The sequence below is a fragment of the Scyliorhinus torazame genome, chromosome 3 (assembly GCF_047496885.1).
Source record: "Scyliorhinus torazame isolate Kashiwa2021f chromosome 3, sScyTor2.1, whole genome shotgun sequence".
Classification (NCBI taxonomy): Eukaryota; Metazoa; Chordata; class Chondrichthyes; order Carcharhiniformes; family Scyliorhinidae; genus Scyliorhinus; species Scyliorhinus torazame.
The window spans coordinates 18,601,248-18,616,963 of record NC_092709.1 but is presented as its reverse complement, the minus strand read 5'-3'; the positions used below and the strand labels follow the sequence as shown (position 1 = coordinate 18,616,963).

Genomic DNA, 15,716 nt, shown 5'->3' with positions numbered 1-15,716 from the left:
GCACTTGGCTGTTGATGTGAGCTGGGGCCACTGTAGGTCTGCTCAGTAGCTTCGGATGCAGGCCGCCTTGTGAAAGAATAGCTGACGGGGAGCCTCTGGGCCCACAGGGTAAGGAATGTGAGACTGGTCTTTTTCATCCCTCTCTGACCCACTGCTTATACCTGTCCCGAGTGGTCTGAGGGGCATCCCACCACCAGCGTCTTGGGGCACCACAGAGGGTAATGGGGCAGGAGGTCGCAAACATCTTCAGCTGTTGCCTCAAGGGCCGTCCTTCCACCACAAGGTTTGAAGTGGGGATGACTCGCGCAATGTTCAACACCGTTTGCAACTCCTCAGATACTGAAGCAGTTCATGTACAAATGCAGCAAGACTGGACAGTATCCAGGCTTGGGCTGACAATTGGCAAGTTACATTTGTGCCTCGCAAGTGCCAGGCAATAACCACCTGCAGCAAGAGAGAATCTATCCATCGCCCCTTGACATTCAATGGCATTACCATCGCTGAATCCCCCACCATAATCAGCCGTTGACCAGAACCTGAACTGGACTAACTGAATAAACACTGTAGCGACAAGAGGCGAATAACATGGGAGGTTACACCTGGAGGTGCCCCTCCAAGCCACTCACCATCCCGACTTGGCGATATATCGCCGTTCCTTCACCCTAGCTGGGTCCAAATCCTGGGACTTCTTCTCTAACAGCACTGCGGGTGTACTTACACCACCTGGACTGCAGCGGTTCAGGAAGGTGGCTCATCACCACCACCTTCTCGAGGGCGATTAACGATGGGCTATAACTGCTGGCCTCGCCAGCGATGCTCACATTCCATGAATGAACGAGTCAAAATCCCTCTTCCAGCCCAGCTCCATCCATTTCCCCCATCCCCACCCTCTACTCCAACTACTCCTCAAATAGTCTGGGGAAACGGAAAGGGATCAGCCCCTTCGAAAGTGTCACTCCCATCTTTTTCTTGACCTTTACACTCGGTTGGGGGGGGCGGGGGGTGGGGGGGTGGTACAGACACATCCTGAGGAAAACTGAGGCAAATCGATCTATCATGTCCTGTTTTCACTCGGTAGGAGCATGGCATCCATAGTAGGTTGCCCACTCTTGGGATTCATGTAGACTGAGAACCCCTTCAAATGCTCATTTTAAGGTGAAAGGTGCTCTAGGGAATCCCCGTTTTGTGCTCGTTGATCGAGGGATCGGCTGAGAAGAATTGAAAGCTGTTCCTCCGTGGCACAGACTGAACTCACGCCGTCCTCGTAGTCGGGTTCCAGTGATCCTATCGTCGAGGACAAGGCCACGCTGCAGGTTTTTGTCCGCCGTCACAGTCTGCCGATCCATCGTTGAGGTAGGACTTGTGACTGGCGGTCCCTCCTCGCCGTGTCACGGGGTGCTGTCAAGTAGGTCGATTGGGGTGAGGGTTCGAATGATGCAGAAGCACTACCCACTACTGCATCCAACCCTGTTGCTGTGGCCCGCGGCTGCTGCTTGATCAGCAGAGCTCCTGCCACTTTTGTAGCTAGCCTCCATATCTAGGGGCTGGTTTAGCACAGTGGGCTAAGCAGCTGGCTTGTAATATAGAACAAGGCCAGCAGCAGGGGTTCAATTCCCGGACCAGCCTCCTCGAACTGGCGCCGGAATGTGGCGACTAGGGGCTTTTCACAATAACTTCATTGAAGCCTACTTGTGACAATGTGATTATTAATATTATTATTTTCTGGAGGCTGTTCAGATTTCAACCTCCCGCTCACAGGGCTGGCAGCTGAAGTTCCTCCAAGGCCATTTCAAACGCCTCTCGCTTGTTGCATTTGTAGCGGTTCCTCCCCCCCCCCCAAAAAAAAAATCCGCATTTCCACATCTCTCTGGTTAACCACAAAGATAGCTCTGATGCGTCAATTTAATAGTTCCTGCTTCCCACCACACTGGGGTCTTGATCTCTTCAAACCTATTGTCGGGAATATCTCACATTAACCGAGAGATGAGCTGCTTGGTGTATTCTTTATTTTGTGCAATGGAATTTATGTTGCTGCTGGCGTTAAGGAAAGCTATTTAATTTTGGAACGGTTGAACGGGTTCCTCACCTTTTTTCATTCTATATATCCTTGTTCCACCCGCAGTGTTTTTGACGGGCAGTGACCGGATTCCTATTTATGGCATGGCAAGTATCCGGATGACTATTCAGCCCACTGCCGGAGGGGAGCGCTACCTGCCGGTGGCTCACACCTGTTACAACCTGCTGGATCTCCCCAAGTACACCAGTAAAGCAGCATTGATTACTAAACTCACTCAGGCTATCGACCACCACGAAGGCTTCAGCTTGGTATGAAACAAACTCTTCTTCATTCCATTGCAAAGGAGATGTATCGATTTAATAAGCACTTTATTATTATTATTATTGGAGATTATTTTACAAAATGCAGTCTCGTCCCTCCTAGTTTTAGAAGATCATTTTACAATGTAGTCTGATAGACTACCCACTTTGACAGTAATTCCAAACTGTTGGGTACATTTTAAACAAGCTATTGATCAACGCAGCTGCATTTTTTTAAGCATCGAGTTTAATTGGAATGTAATGTGCTTTAATTGGCATTGCAAACAAAGAGGATTGATTGGTGAAGGCCCAGTTTAACGGAACCTTGCAGACACTTCTAGGTTTCAATGGTGCTCCCCGCTGGAATCCCTGAAACGGCCACGACTAAAGAATGGCCGAGAAGTTTAGATGGTCCTCTGTCCGTTTCTGTCTGGCACTAAACGGACAGGAAACATGCACTCGTCACGAACTGGAGGGTGCCCACCCCTTGGCCAGAATTCACGTCTAAAACAGGGATTAGTTTGGCCCTTTCCATGTGGAGTTAAGGGCCTTAATATTCATTTGGGTCTTTCACCCTCCACATAGCCTCTCTTTCCCCCATCTCCCCCCCCCGGCAGACAAGATTTGTTGGTTTCAAAGTATTTGGACAAACCAGGCAGCGGCGAGGGGAGGGGTGGGGGAGAGAGAGAGAGAGAGAGAGAGAGGGGAGGGGTGGGCGCATTGGAGGTTTCCACCAACAAGTTGGCTAAATAAAGACTCGCCTGAATGGGGAGCTGGGAGGAGAGCGAGCCTGCTGATTGCATAATCGAGCTGTGGGCTGCAGCCTGTCTGTTACACACAACCTGATTCTCACTGTGGCCTCGACTCCCTTTCCAATAACTGTTATCATTAATGTTAAAATTTGGAGTTCCCTACTGCCAGAGAGTAATGAAGGCTGGGCCATTGACTATATTCAAGACTGAGTTTAACAGGTTTTTGATCGACAAGAGAGTCTCGGGTTATGCAATTGAGGGAGCGGTGTTTGGGGGGGGGGGGGGCGGAGGTGGATGGCGACAGGCACGAAATTAAAGTTGAGGCCACAACCAGATCTGCCATGATCTTATTGAATGGCAGTGCATGCTCGAGGGGCGGAATGGCCTACTCCTGGTCCTATGTACAACCGTCCTCCCGGGTCATTCAACCAGATGGCCAAGATGTCTGCAATGTGAAGCCTCTTCGCCCAGTAGGGCTCAGCTCATTTAACTGCGGCCCAATACTCGGGCACGGGGACCGTTTCTTGAGTGTCGGAGCAACTTCCCTTTGTAAAGGTGGTGGAGGCGGCATCAGGCGGTAACAAGCTGGCACCTCCCGTCCCACACCAAACCTGACCATCAACAGGTACAGGTAGTTAGGGCAGGGGGCAGAACTGGGCGGCTGATTTGTGACCAGCCCCCAAGGGTTCGATTTCACTTCCTTCCATATTTAATTTGCTGCAGCAGGAGGGTTTTAAAATTGCTTTTAAAAATCAGCCTATAGCTGAAGTGCTGAGGAATGCTGAACCATAAAGGAGCCCAAAGAAACATTTTTTGAAATAGGTAACAACATGTAATCACGATAAACTGCCTATTAATCCGTGTAAATACCAGGTGGTTGCCAAGTAATAGCTGCATAAGAGCAAGTGGGGAATGCCTTTGGTCCTTTTGAAGATGAACATTGTAAGGGCGATTAGCAATGAGGAACAAATGCTGACCTTGCCAGTGACGCCCACATAGATGAATATTAAAAACACGAGGTGGGGGGTTTCCTGATACGTCTAGTTACTGTCTTATTGAATGCTTTGTAAAAGTTTTGTAACATGCTTGTACAAACTCTCCTTGTAAACCGAGAGCCAGGGCAGAATTGTGATCCTGATTGTGCTCTCGTCTTTTGATGAATAGAAAGATCTCGGGCGGGACTCTCTCTCTCTCTCCTGGGTGCGGCCCCCCCCCCCCCACCCCCCCCCCCCCGGCCGGGATTCTCCGTCCCACCAGTTGGCCAATGGGGTTTCCCATTGTGGGCCGCCCCAAGCCGTCGATAAATCCCCGGGCGCGGGGGTGTTGCCGGCGCAATGGAGAATCCCACCAGCGGAGAATCCAGCCCCTCATTTCTTTGTCCCTTTTGTTTTGGTTTCCCACAAGTCAGACAAAAGCCCCAGATTAAATCCAACTGTCTGTGCAACATTTTGTTTTGTAAAATGATGTAGGACTTTTTAAAAAGATAAATAAAACAGGTGAATCCAAAAAACCTTTGTTGCTTATTTCTCCATGTCTGTCGTTTCACACACACAGCTGCCGGCCCAGTGTAGTTGCACAATGGGGACTGATCATCCCAAAGTAAGCTGACATAATTCTGTTCCAAGCTTAAAGTCACGGACAATAACTAGGGGGAAAAAATTGTATTTCCATCGATGCAGGTATCGGTAGATCGTCTTTGGATTCCAAACCAACGCAGCAGATGGAAACACTTGGGCTGGAATTCTCCGGTCATAGCGATTCAATCTTCCCATCGCCAGTGCAGCCCCGGTGTGAGGTGGTTACAACGCAAAATCCCATTGACAGTCGGTGGGAAGATAGCATCCTGTGGCCAGCTGGGAAACACGCGACTGGGAGGCCAGAGAATCCCACTCTTGTTCCCACCCGGACTGAATGGCGTGCAATTCCCGTTGGGGACGCTACTTGTTCTGAGATTGAGTTCATGCGGCACTGCTGCCTCACAGCACCAGGGTCCCAGGTTCGAATCCCGGCTTGGGTCACTGTCTGTGCGGAGTCTGCACGTTCTCCCCGTGTCTGCGTGGGTTTCCTCCGGGTGCTCCGGTTTCCTCCCAGTCCAAAGATGTGCAGGTTAGGTAGATTGGCCATGCTAAATTGCCCCTTAGTGTCAAGGTTTTGTGTGGTTATGGAGTTGAATAGGCCTGGGCAGCGGTCTCTTTCAGAGGGCTGGTGGAGACTCAATGGGTCGAATGGCCTCCTTCTGCACTCTAGGGATTCTATGAACGTATGAACGCAAATGGGCCAGCACTCTGCTGGGGCGGGAATTGGAAGGCATTCCCATCCCTGCATAAATCACATTCTGCAGCTATGGTGGTATGAGCCAGGCCACCAACCTGATGGGCCAGAGGGGGACAGGCCAGGTGCATGGACTTGGCATCAAGTCGCTCCCCGCAACTCTTCTCCCTCACCCCCCTAGCTGGCCCAGGCAGTCACCACGCACCCCCCCCCCACCTCCCCTCCCCCCCAAAACATGATTTTGAGTTTGTTTTCTTAACCCTTCGCTTGCCCAGAACAGCCGAGGCATCCAGGCCCCGCTTGTAAATAATTGCACCAATCCGCACCAGGGTGGAGCATCGCAGAGGGGGGTAGCATAGTGTCCTACCCACTATTGAGATTTAAATCCATGCAAATTACGGTTTTGCATAAACCTGCTGGCTCGCGGAGGACTGGAGCATGGTGTCGGAATCGGGGCCGGGCGCAAATTGCAATTATTTCCGTTGCACGCTATTCCCTGCCCAACCACAATTCTCACTGCTGGTGGCAAGCGAAGAATTCAGCCTATGATCCACAAGCCAGTCGGGACTATTTGGTTTCCGATGTGTTCTGGGTAAATCAGACTCAAATGAAATGATGCGAGTACGTACAGCAAAAATATATTTTCTGTTATACAAAATACAATCATGTTCATGTACAAAAATGTACACACCATATTTCTCCTTAGCGTCTACATTCAAAAGATAAATGTTAACACCAGCACAGTCAGCTTCTTTGTTTTTTGACATTTGCTTTCTTCCTGTAAACATTGATCCAATACCAAGGGTACAGAGCTCAAGAGTTACACATTGTGCAAAGTAGTGCCTGGACCCCTGTCCAACTGTGGAGGCGTAGGGCACACACACGTGCCACACACAAACCCGAGTGCGCAAAAGGGGCTTTGATCATCGACTGCCGCGCTGGAACCGCGGGAGCAAGAAAAGCGAGTGTTGCCTGTCAGCACAAAGCATCTTAGAGACACGACAGGGTTACAGAACAAGGAGGCTAACAATGGTGCAGCTTCCCTTCAATGCCAGCTAGCACCACAATCACATCGACTCTACTGTGATCCAGTCGACCTAGGGCTGAATTTGATTGTTTTTCAATAATTTGCAACAGGTCTGTTTTAAAACAATTGTCAGGATCTGCTTGGGTAGCAGGAGGTCTGATAGATGTCCTTCCTCACTGGTTAACCTTTGCATTCGGGTAGCTGAAGAGGGCAGGGATTCTATTTTCTGGCGTTTCTTCCAGGATTCAGCATTGCCAGCACCATCTAAGGAATGTTACACAGATGGGAAGGGTGGGGGATACATGCGTGGAGCCAATGACTGTGCATCCTAGAGATAAGGGTGTGGTTTGCAGACCAGGGAATAACTTGGCCAAGGTGTGAATGTAATTCTGTCCCCACAGCCACTCGTTCAGTCCCAGCTTTTATAATAGTTATTATGGAAATTTATATAAGTTAGAATTGAAACTGGTTTCTGTGTAAACATGTCACATTTTAATGATGCCATCCACATGCCAATAGGGTGCTGTGCAGGAAGAGTATAATTACCACAAAAAGTTTAAAGTTCATGTTGCTAGTTGTCACTACTTGTGGAGACAGCCATTGGGGAAAAATTGACAAAGCCCAATAAAACAGAAGATTTTTAAGTGGGTAGATATTGGAAACTGAAGGAGTTAGCATCTTTACACAATGAGGTGAGGCAGGCTGTTTGGCCCCTCGAGACTATTCTATCATTCTGTCGGAGCATTGATTATCTTAACTCCAGCCTCTTGCCTTTTCTCCGTATTCCTTGAAGCCTTCAGCAAAATCTTATCGCTGGGTTTTGGAAAATCTCTGCCATCCACTGCCTTTGGAGCGAATTGCAGATTTCCACCACCCTTAGTGAAGTAGCTGTGCATGTGCCATTTTTCTATGATTTGAAAAAGCGTTGAAAAATAGTATTAAAACAAGCTAAGGCAAAAAATTTTTTTAATTTTGTTTTAAAAACAGCCCTATATAATTGTCTATTAAGTGCAAAAAGCTCGGCGGATTCCCCCCCCTCCCAACCTTGTAGAACGGGGGTTTTTCAGTGAGTCTGAACATGGGAACAGTTCAGATAGAGAACCCTCACGACTTTAGATTTTGTGTTTGCAATTTACAGCTTGAATTTTTAGAGGGCCCACTCCAATTCAGCCCGTCCTTGTGCCGTTCATAGAGTCCCCTCACCTCGGTTCAGCTGTAGATGTGTGACTATGTGTCTGTCCCTGGAGGGAGTTGGGTAGCAGTGACCACTTTCTCTCCCACCCCGCCTGCCCGCCCCTCCATATGCACCAGCTTTTTGATGAGTTGGCAGCATAAGAATTAACTCTTTCCTGAGTAAGGCCACTTTGCTGCAAGGTTACGCCAGATGCAGCATTCAGTGCTTTGTACTAAAGCTGCAATGGCATTGCTGCCACTGTCTATTTAACTGTGGCAATCTTTGGCCGGGCTTTGTCTGACGGGACTTTCTGTGCCGTAAGTAGAAGAGGATCGTTCAAATCAAGTCGCACTTGAGTGTGATAATTACAGCAAACTGGCGCTCATTGATTCAATACCATTTATTTTCAATATTCCAACTTGGGGAGAGTTCCCTCTGCATTTATTTAACCTTATTTAAGGTTTTCTGGCTTCTTTGATCAAAGGAATGTTTTGCAATGAAAGGATGTTGCAAACTCAGTTCAGACTTCTCAATGCCTCTGAGGTTTTAACATTTAAAAAAAAAAAATCTTGAAACGTGGTTTGTCGATTTGGGAGTTTCTAGAATGCAATGAGTTAGCAGTAACAGAAACAAATATCGAATCAGATGTCTGGAAGGGAATTTTAAATTGTTTATGCACCCATCAGGTTTTGAAAAGCTCTGATTTCCCCAGGAGGGTAACATCAATTCAGACCTGTGGGAGATCTGTACTTTTACTACTGCACTTGTTATCTGGGCCTGCGAATTATACTTTACATAAAAACACAACGTATTTCTCTGAAATTCCTTGCAATAGTATTAACCTACATAAGGGAGACTGCCAAACATCGGTGCGGGGAGGGAAAAGAGAATTTCAGATGCATTAAAGATTTTGCACGAGTTATAGGTTTGAAGAGGTTTGCCCGATAGCTTGGTCTTGAATACTAGACCAGGTGATCGGTCATTAAATGTACCGGAAGACTGAATCACTGCCTTCTCATTCCCCCTTTTGGCATCCTTCGCTGACATTGCACGTTTCAAAGCCAAATCCTTGTTTGGCTGAATCCAGGCTGTTCTATACTGTTTGATATGCAGTCTTGGCACGCCACACAAAGCTAAGGTTCCCAGAGCTGGCAGCGGCATAGAAAACTCCAGGCTGCTGCCCCTGGGGTTTATAAAACTTAAACACACTCCCAAGGATTTAAGGGTGACCAGTCTCGGGAGGTTAAGGCCAAATGGGGTTAGAGGGTGAGGATAATTGCGCTGTGTCAATATAACTCATTCCCCGTTTCCCAGGACTCAAATCGTCCTCATTTCTATATTTCCATTAAAACTGCTATGCAAACATTTAACAGAATCACACAGTGCAGACCCCTTCGGCCCATCTAGTCTGTGCCATTTATAATGGAAACTATATTTTTAAACATGCCACGCAATATGCCCGTGTGTGTGTGTTTGTGACTAACACCGACTAGTTACATCACATCAATTAATGCAGGAAAATCACCCAAGGCATTCACACATGCATGGCACCTGGTCATTTCAATGTCAATGTGTTATGGAGCTGGAGTTGTACATGTAAAATATAGATGAGTAGCTTTTAGCTACAGGATTGCATCTTGCTAATTTAGGTAGAGGCCAATTCCGGGGAATCTAATCACAGCACTCCAAATCCTGATCCAGAATTCCCAACGCGCGCTCCTGTCGTGCAAAGCGAACAATATTTTGGAACATCTGCCCAGTCGCGTTTGGCTTAACTTAGCCTTCCAGAGCTGGCCTGTTGGATCTCGCAGAGACTGTGGACATCTGACATTCTTGTAACAGCTCGTCAGCAGCCCAAAGGTGGGTGGGTTACTTAACAACTGTTACGAAGTTAGGCCAGAGTCACGATGGGACAAGCTGACAGGATAAATAGTACAGTGCTTTCGCTATGAAACTCCTGTAAATGTCGCTGAAGAAAAAAGCAAACACTGACTGGAGATGCGAGATATGAATCCCTGTACAGGGATCAAAACCACAACGGCAAGCAATTTAATGTGTTCTGCAGATAATGGGAGTTTCTTCACTTGTGACCCTACAGGAAGTATTTCTCACCCAATCCAGTTCTTGCAGCGAAGTTTGCAACAGCTTTGCTCGCTGGCATACATACAGATTTCGGAAAGTGTATATCAAAAGGTGCCAAACATACCGGGGAAGGGAGTGAGGTCCAATCTCCTTGGGAATAAAGTTTACACGCTGGTCGAACTCCTTTTGAGGCAGGACACCCCCAAAAAAACAAAAGGAAGTGTTTTCAAATCTGACTTTCGCAGGCTTTTGCCAAAACCCTGTTAAGCAGGACACGTTTTACTATCTCAAAAAGAAATGTTTGCTCACGTCTAAACCTCAAAATGAGGAAAAGCATTTGCCTTGCGATGACTCTGAACATTAAAACAATTTCACTTCGCCGACAATGTACTGCCACAGCATTCACAGAAAAAGAAAAGATGCTCACAGCCAATCTTTCCTTAAAGTTATTTCCAGTTCCCACACGCCCAATTATGTTGTCCAGGTAAAGGGATTTTAATGCCATTGCGTCAAGTTAATTATTCAAGCTGCATTGATAGGCTGTTATATAAAAAGATGCCGGTTACACATTTCGCACTCCATTCAATCGTCATCAAACTGGCAAAATAAAACGGGCTAATTCGTGAAACAGGCTGGAATTCTATTTGTAATATACCACAGACCAGCTTCCTACTCTGCATTTCTACAAACCTAAATGATCAGTATGTTTTCCGTTAAAATAAAAGCCAGATGTGCGCACGAATCATGGTTCAACGTGCTCGTCACGGAATTGATTCTCTTTTCTGGAAAGTATTATGAAGACATCCTGCAGGACAGAAAGAGCGAATTTAATTGAGATTCGGGGGGTGGGGGAAATGCTGCCAGTAATTTAGTTAAATTAACAATTGTCGAGGGCCCTTTAAGTTCCCGCTGATGGGAGTGTCGCCATTCCGAGCTTTGAAGAACACGGAACCTTCAGAGAACCAGCCTCTGGATCTCCGGAACGTTCTACCCTCGTGCCGTGCGCAGCCCAGTCCTCCTTCAGACCACTTTGCTGACCATGCAGCCCCACAAAGTGTCCGCTGATGTGATCGGCTGAAGGTCACACAATTCAATCCGGAGTCAACCGAGACAACTCTCCAACGCAGATTAGTCAATCACGGCTTCCTTGGGAGACCTCTTGCCCCAGGAGCTCAGATTTTGGACAAGAACGGGGAGGAGCAAACACCATCATGTTGAAAACCTTCCTCAAAAGCACAGGAGCAGTGTGCGTGTGTGGCAGTTCTTGTTGGCCGATGTCGCGCAGCACTGCTGACAGCGGCCATCATTCTCCGAGAGACAATCGTGTTGTGGCAAGGCCAGTAAAATCGAGGTGCGTTACCGTCTTTCGCCGGGGGGGGCGGGGGGCAGGGGCTGGCGGGCATCCGCTCACTGCTGCTGTGGGACCATCCGCTAAATAAAAGAGGCAATGAGAATTGTCATTGCTGAATCAGTGCGTGTTCATATGACCTTCGATGGATCTTGTTTGCTTATGAGCACCTCCAGGAGCCTCAGTTTCGCCTTGACGTGTTTGTATTCGCTGTATTCTTCAGCCATGGGTGCACGGTCTTCTTTCTGAACATTTCTAGACAAAATAAAAGAACCGGTTGAATCACAACAGGAATGGAATTCTGTGTTTTAAAATTCTTTTTTGTTTATTCGTTATGCGTCGCAGGCTGTGGTAGCATTTATTGCCCTTCCCTTGAAGGGGAAGTTAAGAGTCAACCGGATTGCTGTGGATCTGGAGTCACATGAGGCCAGACCAGGTAAGGATGGCAGATTTCCTTCCCTAAAGGACATGAGATTGTTTTTTTACATCAATCAGCAATGGTTTCATGATCATCACTGGACTTGTATATAACTCCATATATTTTATTGACTTTAAATTCCATCACCTGCCGTGGTGGAATTCGAACCCAGGTCTCTGGGCGGCAATACCACCTCCCCTACAATTCTGATATTCTTACTCCCAATAACTACGCTACATTGGTTATTCTGATCATTGTGGGTAGAAAAGGCTTGCATTTGTATAGTACCTTTCCCATCCCCATTAAGCCCGAAGTGCTTTGGAGCCAATGAATTATTTTTTTGAAGTCTGTATTGTCAATTTGAAAATCATCCTCGATGTAAATGTAATTTACCGTTAACAAGGTTGCAATAAAGTATCTGTGTTTTGCGATGTTGGTTGAGGAACAAAGATTAGCGAGAACACCAAGGATAATCCTCCTGTTCTTCTTTGAACGAGTTATAGAGAATGCTTCGTCATTTTTATATCGGCAGGAGAGTGGTTAGCACTGCTACCTCACAGCGCCAGGGACCCGGGTTCAATTGTGGCCTTGGGTCACTGTCTGTGTGGAGTTTGCACTTTCTCCCCATGTCTGCGAGGGTTTCCTCTGGGTGCTCCGGTTTCCTCCCACAGTCCAAAGATGTGCAGGTTAGGTGCGGTTACAGGGATAAGGCAGGGTAGTGGGCCTGGGAAGGGTGCTTTCAATGTAGACTCGATGGGCTAAATGGCCTCCTTCTGCACTGTAAGGATTCTATATTAATAGAACTACCATCAACTTTAAATGGTCAAAACAAATGAAATATTTACACTTCAGATGCAGTGGGAGCACACAGCTCTCACAGGCAACCCACTCCCTCAGTACTGACCCTCCGACAGTGCAACACTCCCCTAGTACTGACCCCCTGACAGTGCAGCACTCTCTCAGTACTGACCTTCCGACAGTGCAGCATTCCCTCAGTACTGACCTTCTGACAGTGCAATGCTCCCTCAGTGCTGACCCTCCAACAGTGCAGCACTCCCTTAGTACTGACCACCCCTTGACATAGCCTCAGTACTGACCCCCTGACAGTGCAGCGCATCCGGAGTACTGCAGTTGATTGCTGATGGAGTACCAACTGAGCCATGGCTCGTATTCTGATAAAATAACCCAATACAGATCTCTCCATTCTTTTATTTTTGCTGGACTCCTATGTGGTATTTTCCTGTGCTGTTAACTTTCTCTGATTCTAGCTAGGACAAACATCTGGTGGGCTTGACACCATGGGGTTAGGGGGTTGCTGTTGCAGTGGAACAGAAGAAATTGTACTGCCAAAGCGCACATCATTGGTTGGTGCAATGTCCAGTCGCCCTCTGGTGCCAGCAAAATACAAACTGAGATTTATATAGCACCCTTAATGGGAAAACATCCCAAGGCACCTCACAGGAGGTAATTGGGCAGAAAAAAAAATTAATAGCAAGCAAAAGGAACAGACCTTGGGAGGGGTGTCGCAAACCTGGCTAATGCGGTTGGTTATAAGGAGAGAGTTGAAAAAGTTCAGAGAGAGAATGCTGCCTTGACGGCAGTATGCGGGAGCGCTGCGCTGTCGGAGGGTCAGCACTGAGGGGCGCTGCGCTGTCGGAGGGTCAGCACTGAGGGGGCGCTGCCCTGTCGGAGGATCAGCACTGAGGGGCGCTGCCCTGTCGGAGGGTCAGCACTGAGGGGCGCTGCGCTGTCGGAGGGTCAGCACTGAGGGGGTGCTGCCCTGTCGGGGGGTCAGCACTGAGGGGGCGCTGCCCTGTCGGAGGGTCAGCACTGAGGGGGCGCTGCCCTGTCGGAGGGTCAGCACTGAGGGGGCGCTGCGCTGTCGGAGGGTCAGCACTGAGTGGCGCTGCCCTGTCGGAGGGTCAGCACTGAGGGGGCGCTGCGCTGTCGGAGGGTCAGCACTGAGGGCGCTGCGCTGTCGGAGGGTCAGCACTGAGGGGCGCTGCCCTGTCGGAGGGTCAGCACTGAGGGGGCGCTGCGCAGTCCTTGACGGCAGAAGTAATGGATGCCAATGATGGCGAAGGAAATGAGGAACGTATCGGAGCAATCTCTCCAAAGCATTGAGACCAGGGAAGCAAACAACCATTCTGAAACCTGGTATAATGACCAACACTGCATTCACTGTTAGATACCAAATCCTGTAGCAGTTACTTAGTACAAGGTGCCTTCAGACTGGCATTCTCCTGGTCAGATAACAGGCTGGGTTCCTCCTCGCTATGCTGCCTGTTGAGGAAGTCTCCAGTGCAGTGGGAAACTGGTCCCTCCATCATGCAGTCATATTTCAGGGTGATCAGGTTTTGCGGGATGCAGCCGTCACAGGAAAGGCCAGGGATTCCTTCAAAGGTGACGTGAAGGACATTTTCCTGCTACACTCCCGACCAATGCGTCGGCTGTGCCTCAGTCCGCAGCACTCGCGCCTCAAGAGTCAGAAGGTTCAAGACCAACTCCGGCAACTGAGCACAAAATCTAGCCCGATGCCCGGGTGCGGTGCTGAGGGAGTGCTGCACTGCCGGAAGTGCCATCTTTCAGAGGAAACACTGAACTCAGTTATGTCCTCTTGTCTGTAAAAGGTCCAGTGGCGCTATTCCAAGCGTCCTGGTGAACGCATAACCTGCCTCATTAAAAGAAAGATGATCTGGCTGTTATCTCATTACTGTACTATCGGCAATGTTAATCCTTCGGGGGAGGTTTTAGGCCCAAACCCTGCCTTGTTTGCCCCGCCTGCCTTTCAATTCCTAGAGGGTATCGGAAGTGCATGAAACTGGAGTCACCTGAAGCTGAGACACTTTAGTTCAATGGGTGGGGGTGGGTGGGGATGGAAGGGTGTGCCTCTCTTATTACAGAGGCTGTCAAGGTGACTGCCCCCTAAAATTCCTACACTACGGACCGATCGGAGAACTCTGGATGTTTGATCCAAGCTGGGGGAATACAAGGTCTCACGCAGGATTCACTTAACATTCGATGGATTGCGACTTAACATCGTCGCTGAAAACATTTTAATGAGAAAACAACCTTCCATTTTCCTGAAAAAATGTGTCTTCAAAATCCCTCAGGGTTTTGCGAAGCCTCTTCTTGTCGGCTCTTGCTTCTTGCAGTTGTTTCAGAAGTTCTGGCCTAGAAATGTCAGGACAAAAATGTTAGCCCCGAATTATTACACTGTATTGAAATATTAAAAGCACCAAGGACATTTTTTCTTTGCCTTCCATTAGCAATCAGAGACATGTTTTCTTGAATAAAGCCTACTAACTGCGTACAAAAATCAAAATATTAAATAAAAATATGCTTAAGGATATTACACTCCATAATATGAAAAGATATGAGCGGATAATGCTTAATTGAACACTACGTATATTGATATGGTGATGGGGATAATTTAACTTGGGAATTAAGATTTTCTATTAAAGGCCTGAATTTCGATCTACGCATGGACAACAAGCTATTTACAGTTACAGACTGAAACCAACTTGTGTTGTAGTTCGGGGAAGACAGAGCTTTGCTGCAAAGGTTCAGGGTGGTAGATATGAGAGCTGGTTTTATGTGGGGCTGTTGGCAACGCCACAGTCAGCAATGACCCTGTTCACCAGTGAGCAGAGGGCAAGGGCAGGATTAGACAGGGTTTGACAAGACTTGGGACCCTGAGCACAAAAGCCTTGACCGCCACCAAGCTGTTCCTCCTGCACTGCCGGAGGTTAAACTGAGGGAACCGAGTTTGAACAATGGCGGAGGGCAGATGGGCGGCACAGTGGTTAGCACTGCTGCCCCACAGCTCCAGGGACCCAGGTTCAATTCTGGCCTCGGGTGACAGTGCAAACTCCGCACATTCTCCCCGTGTCGGCGTGGGTTTCCTCCGGGTGCTCCGGTTTCCTCCCACAGTCCAGAGATGTGCAGGTTAGGTGGATTGGCCATGCTAAATTGCCTATTAAGTGTCCAACGGTTAGGTGGGGTTACTGGGTTACGGGGATGGGGTGGAGGCAGGGGCTTAAGTAGGGTGCTCTTTCCAAGGGCCGGTGCAGACTCGTTGGGCCGAATGGCCTCCTTCTACACTGTAAATTCTATGAGATCTCAAGAGAGTTTTACCAGTGTGAAGTCAACACAGGAAGTAGCTGCAATGTTATGGAAAATCACGGGTCTACTAATTTTCACCCAATAATTTCAACAGATGAAAAATGGTGGACTCCATTGATATAATCGTGCACTCAGCCCAGCGCAATGCTGCGCGTCTCGACCCTGAGTTTGGGATTCCTAATTGGCCATTTCTCTACAAGAAT

General features: G+C 48.2%; 2 protein-coding genes across 6 annotated transcripts in view; one reads left to right on the top strand and one right to left on the bottom strand.

The window, feature by feature from the left end:
- Positions 1–4,578, top strand: part of LOC140408314 (probable E3 ubiquitin-protein ligase HERC3) — a 77,330-nt gene extending 72,752 nt beyond the window's left edge. For 2 of the 3 annotated variants that reach the window (XM_072495344.1, XM_072495345.1), the window contains one exon: positions 2,123–4,578. In XM_072495344.1, coding sequence (XP_072351445.1) covers positions 2,123–2,331 — 209 coding nt within the window. In that variant the 3' untranslated portion in view covers positions 2,332–4,578. The remainder of the gene's footprint in view (positions 1–2,122) is intronic. The other variant, XR_011940080.1, reaches the window with a different exon arrangement.
- Positions 4,579–5,961: 1,383 nt separating this feature from the next.
- Positions 5,962–15,716, bottom strand: part of fam13a (family with sequence similarity 13 member A) — a 299,844-nt gene continuing 290,089 nt past the window's right edge. For all 3 annotated transcript variants that reach the window (XM_072495341.1, XM_072495343.1, XM_072495342.1), the window contains 2 exons: positions 14,461–14,562; positions 5,962–11,225 (listed from right to left, as the gene is read on the bottom strand). In XM_072495341.1, the coding sequence (XP_072351442.1) occupies positions 11,102–11,225; positions 14,461–14,562 (226 nt within the window). In that variant the 3' untranslated portion in view covers positions 5,962–11,101. The remainder of the gene's footprint in view (positions 11,226–14,460; positions 14,563–15,716) is intronic.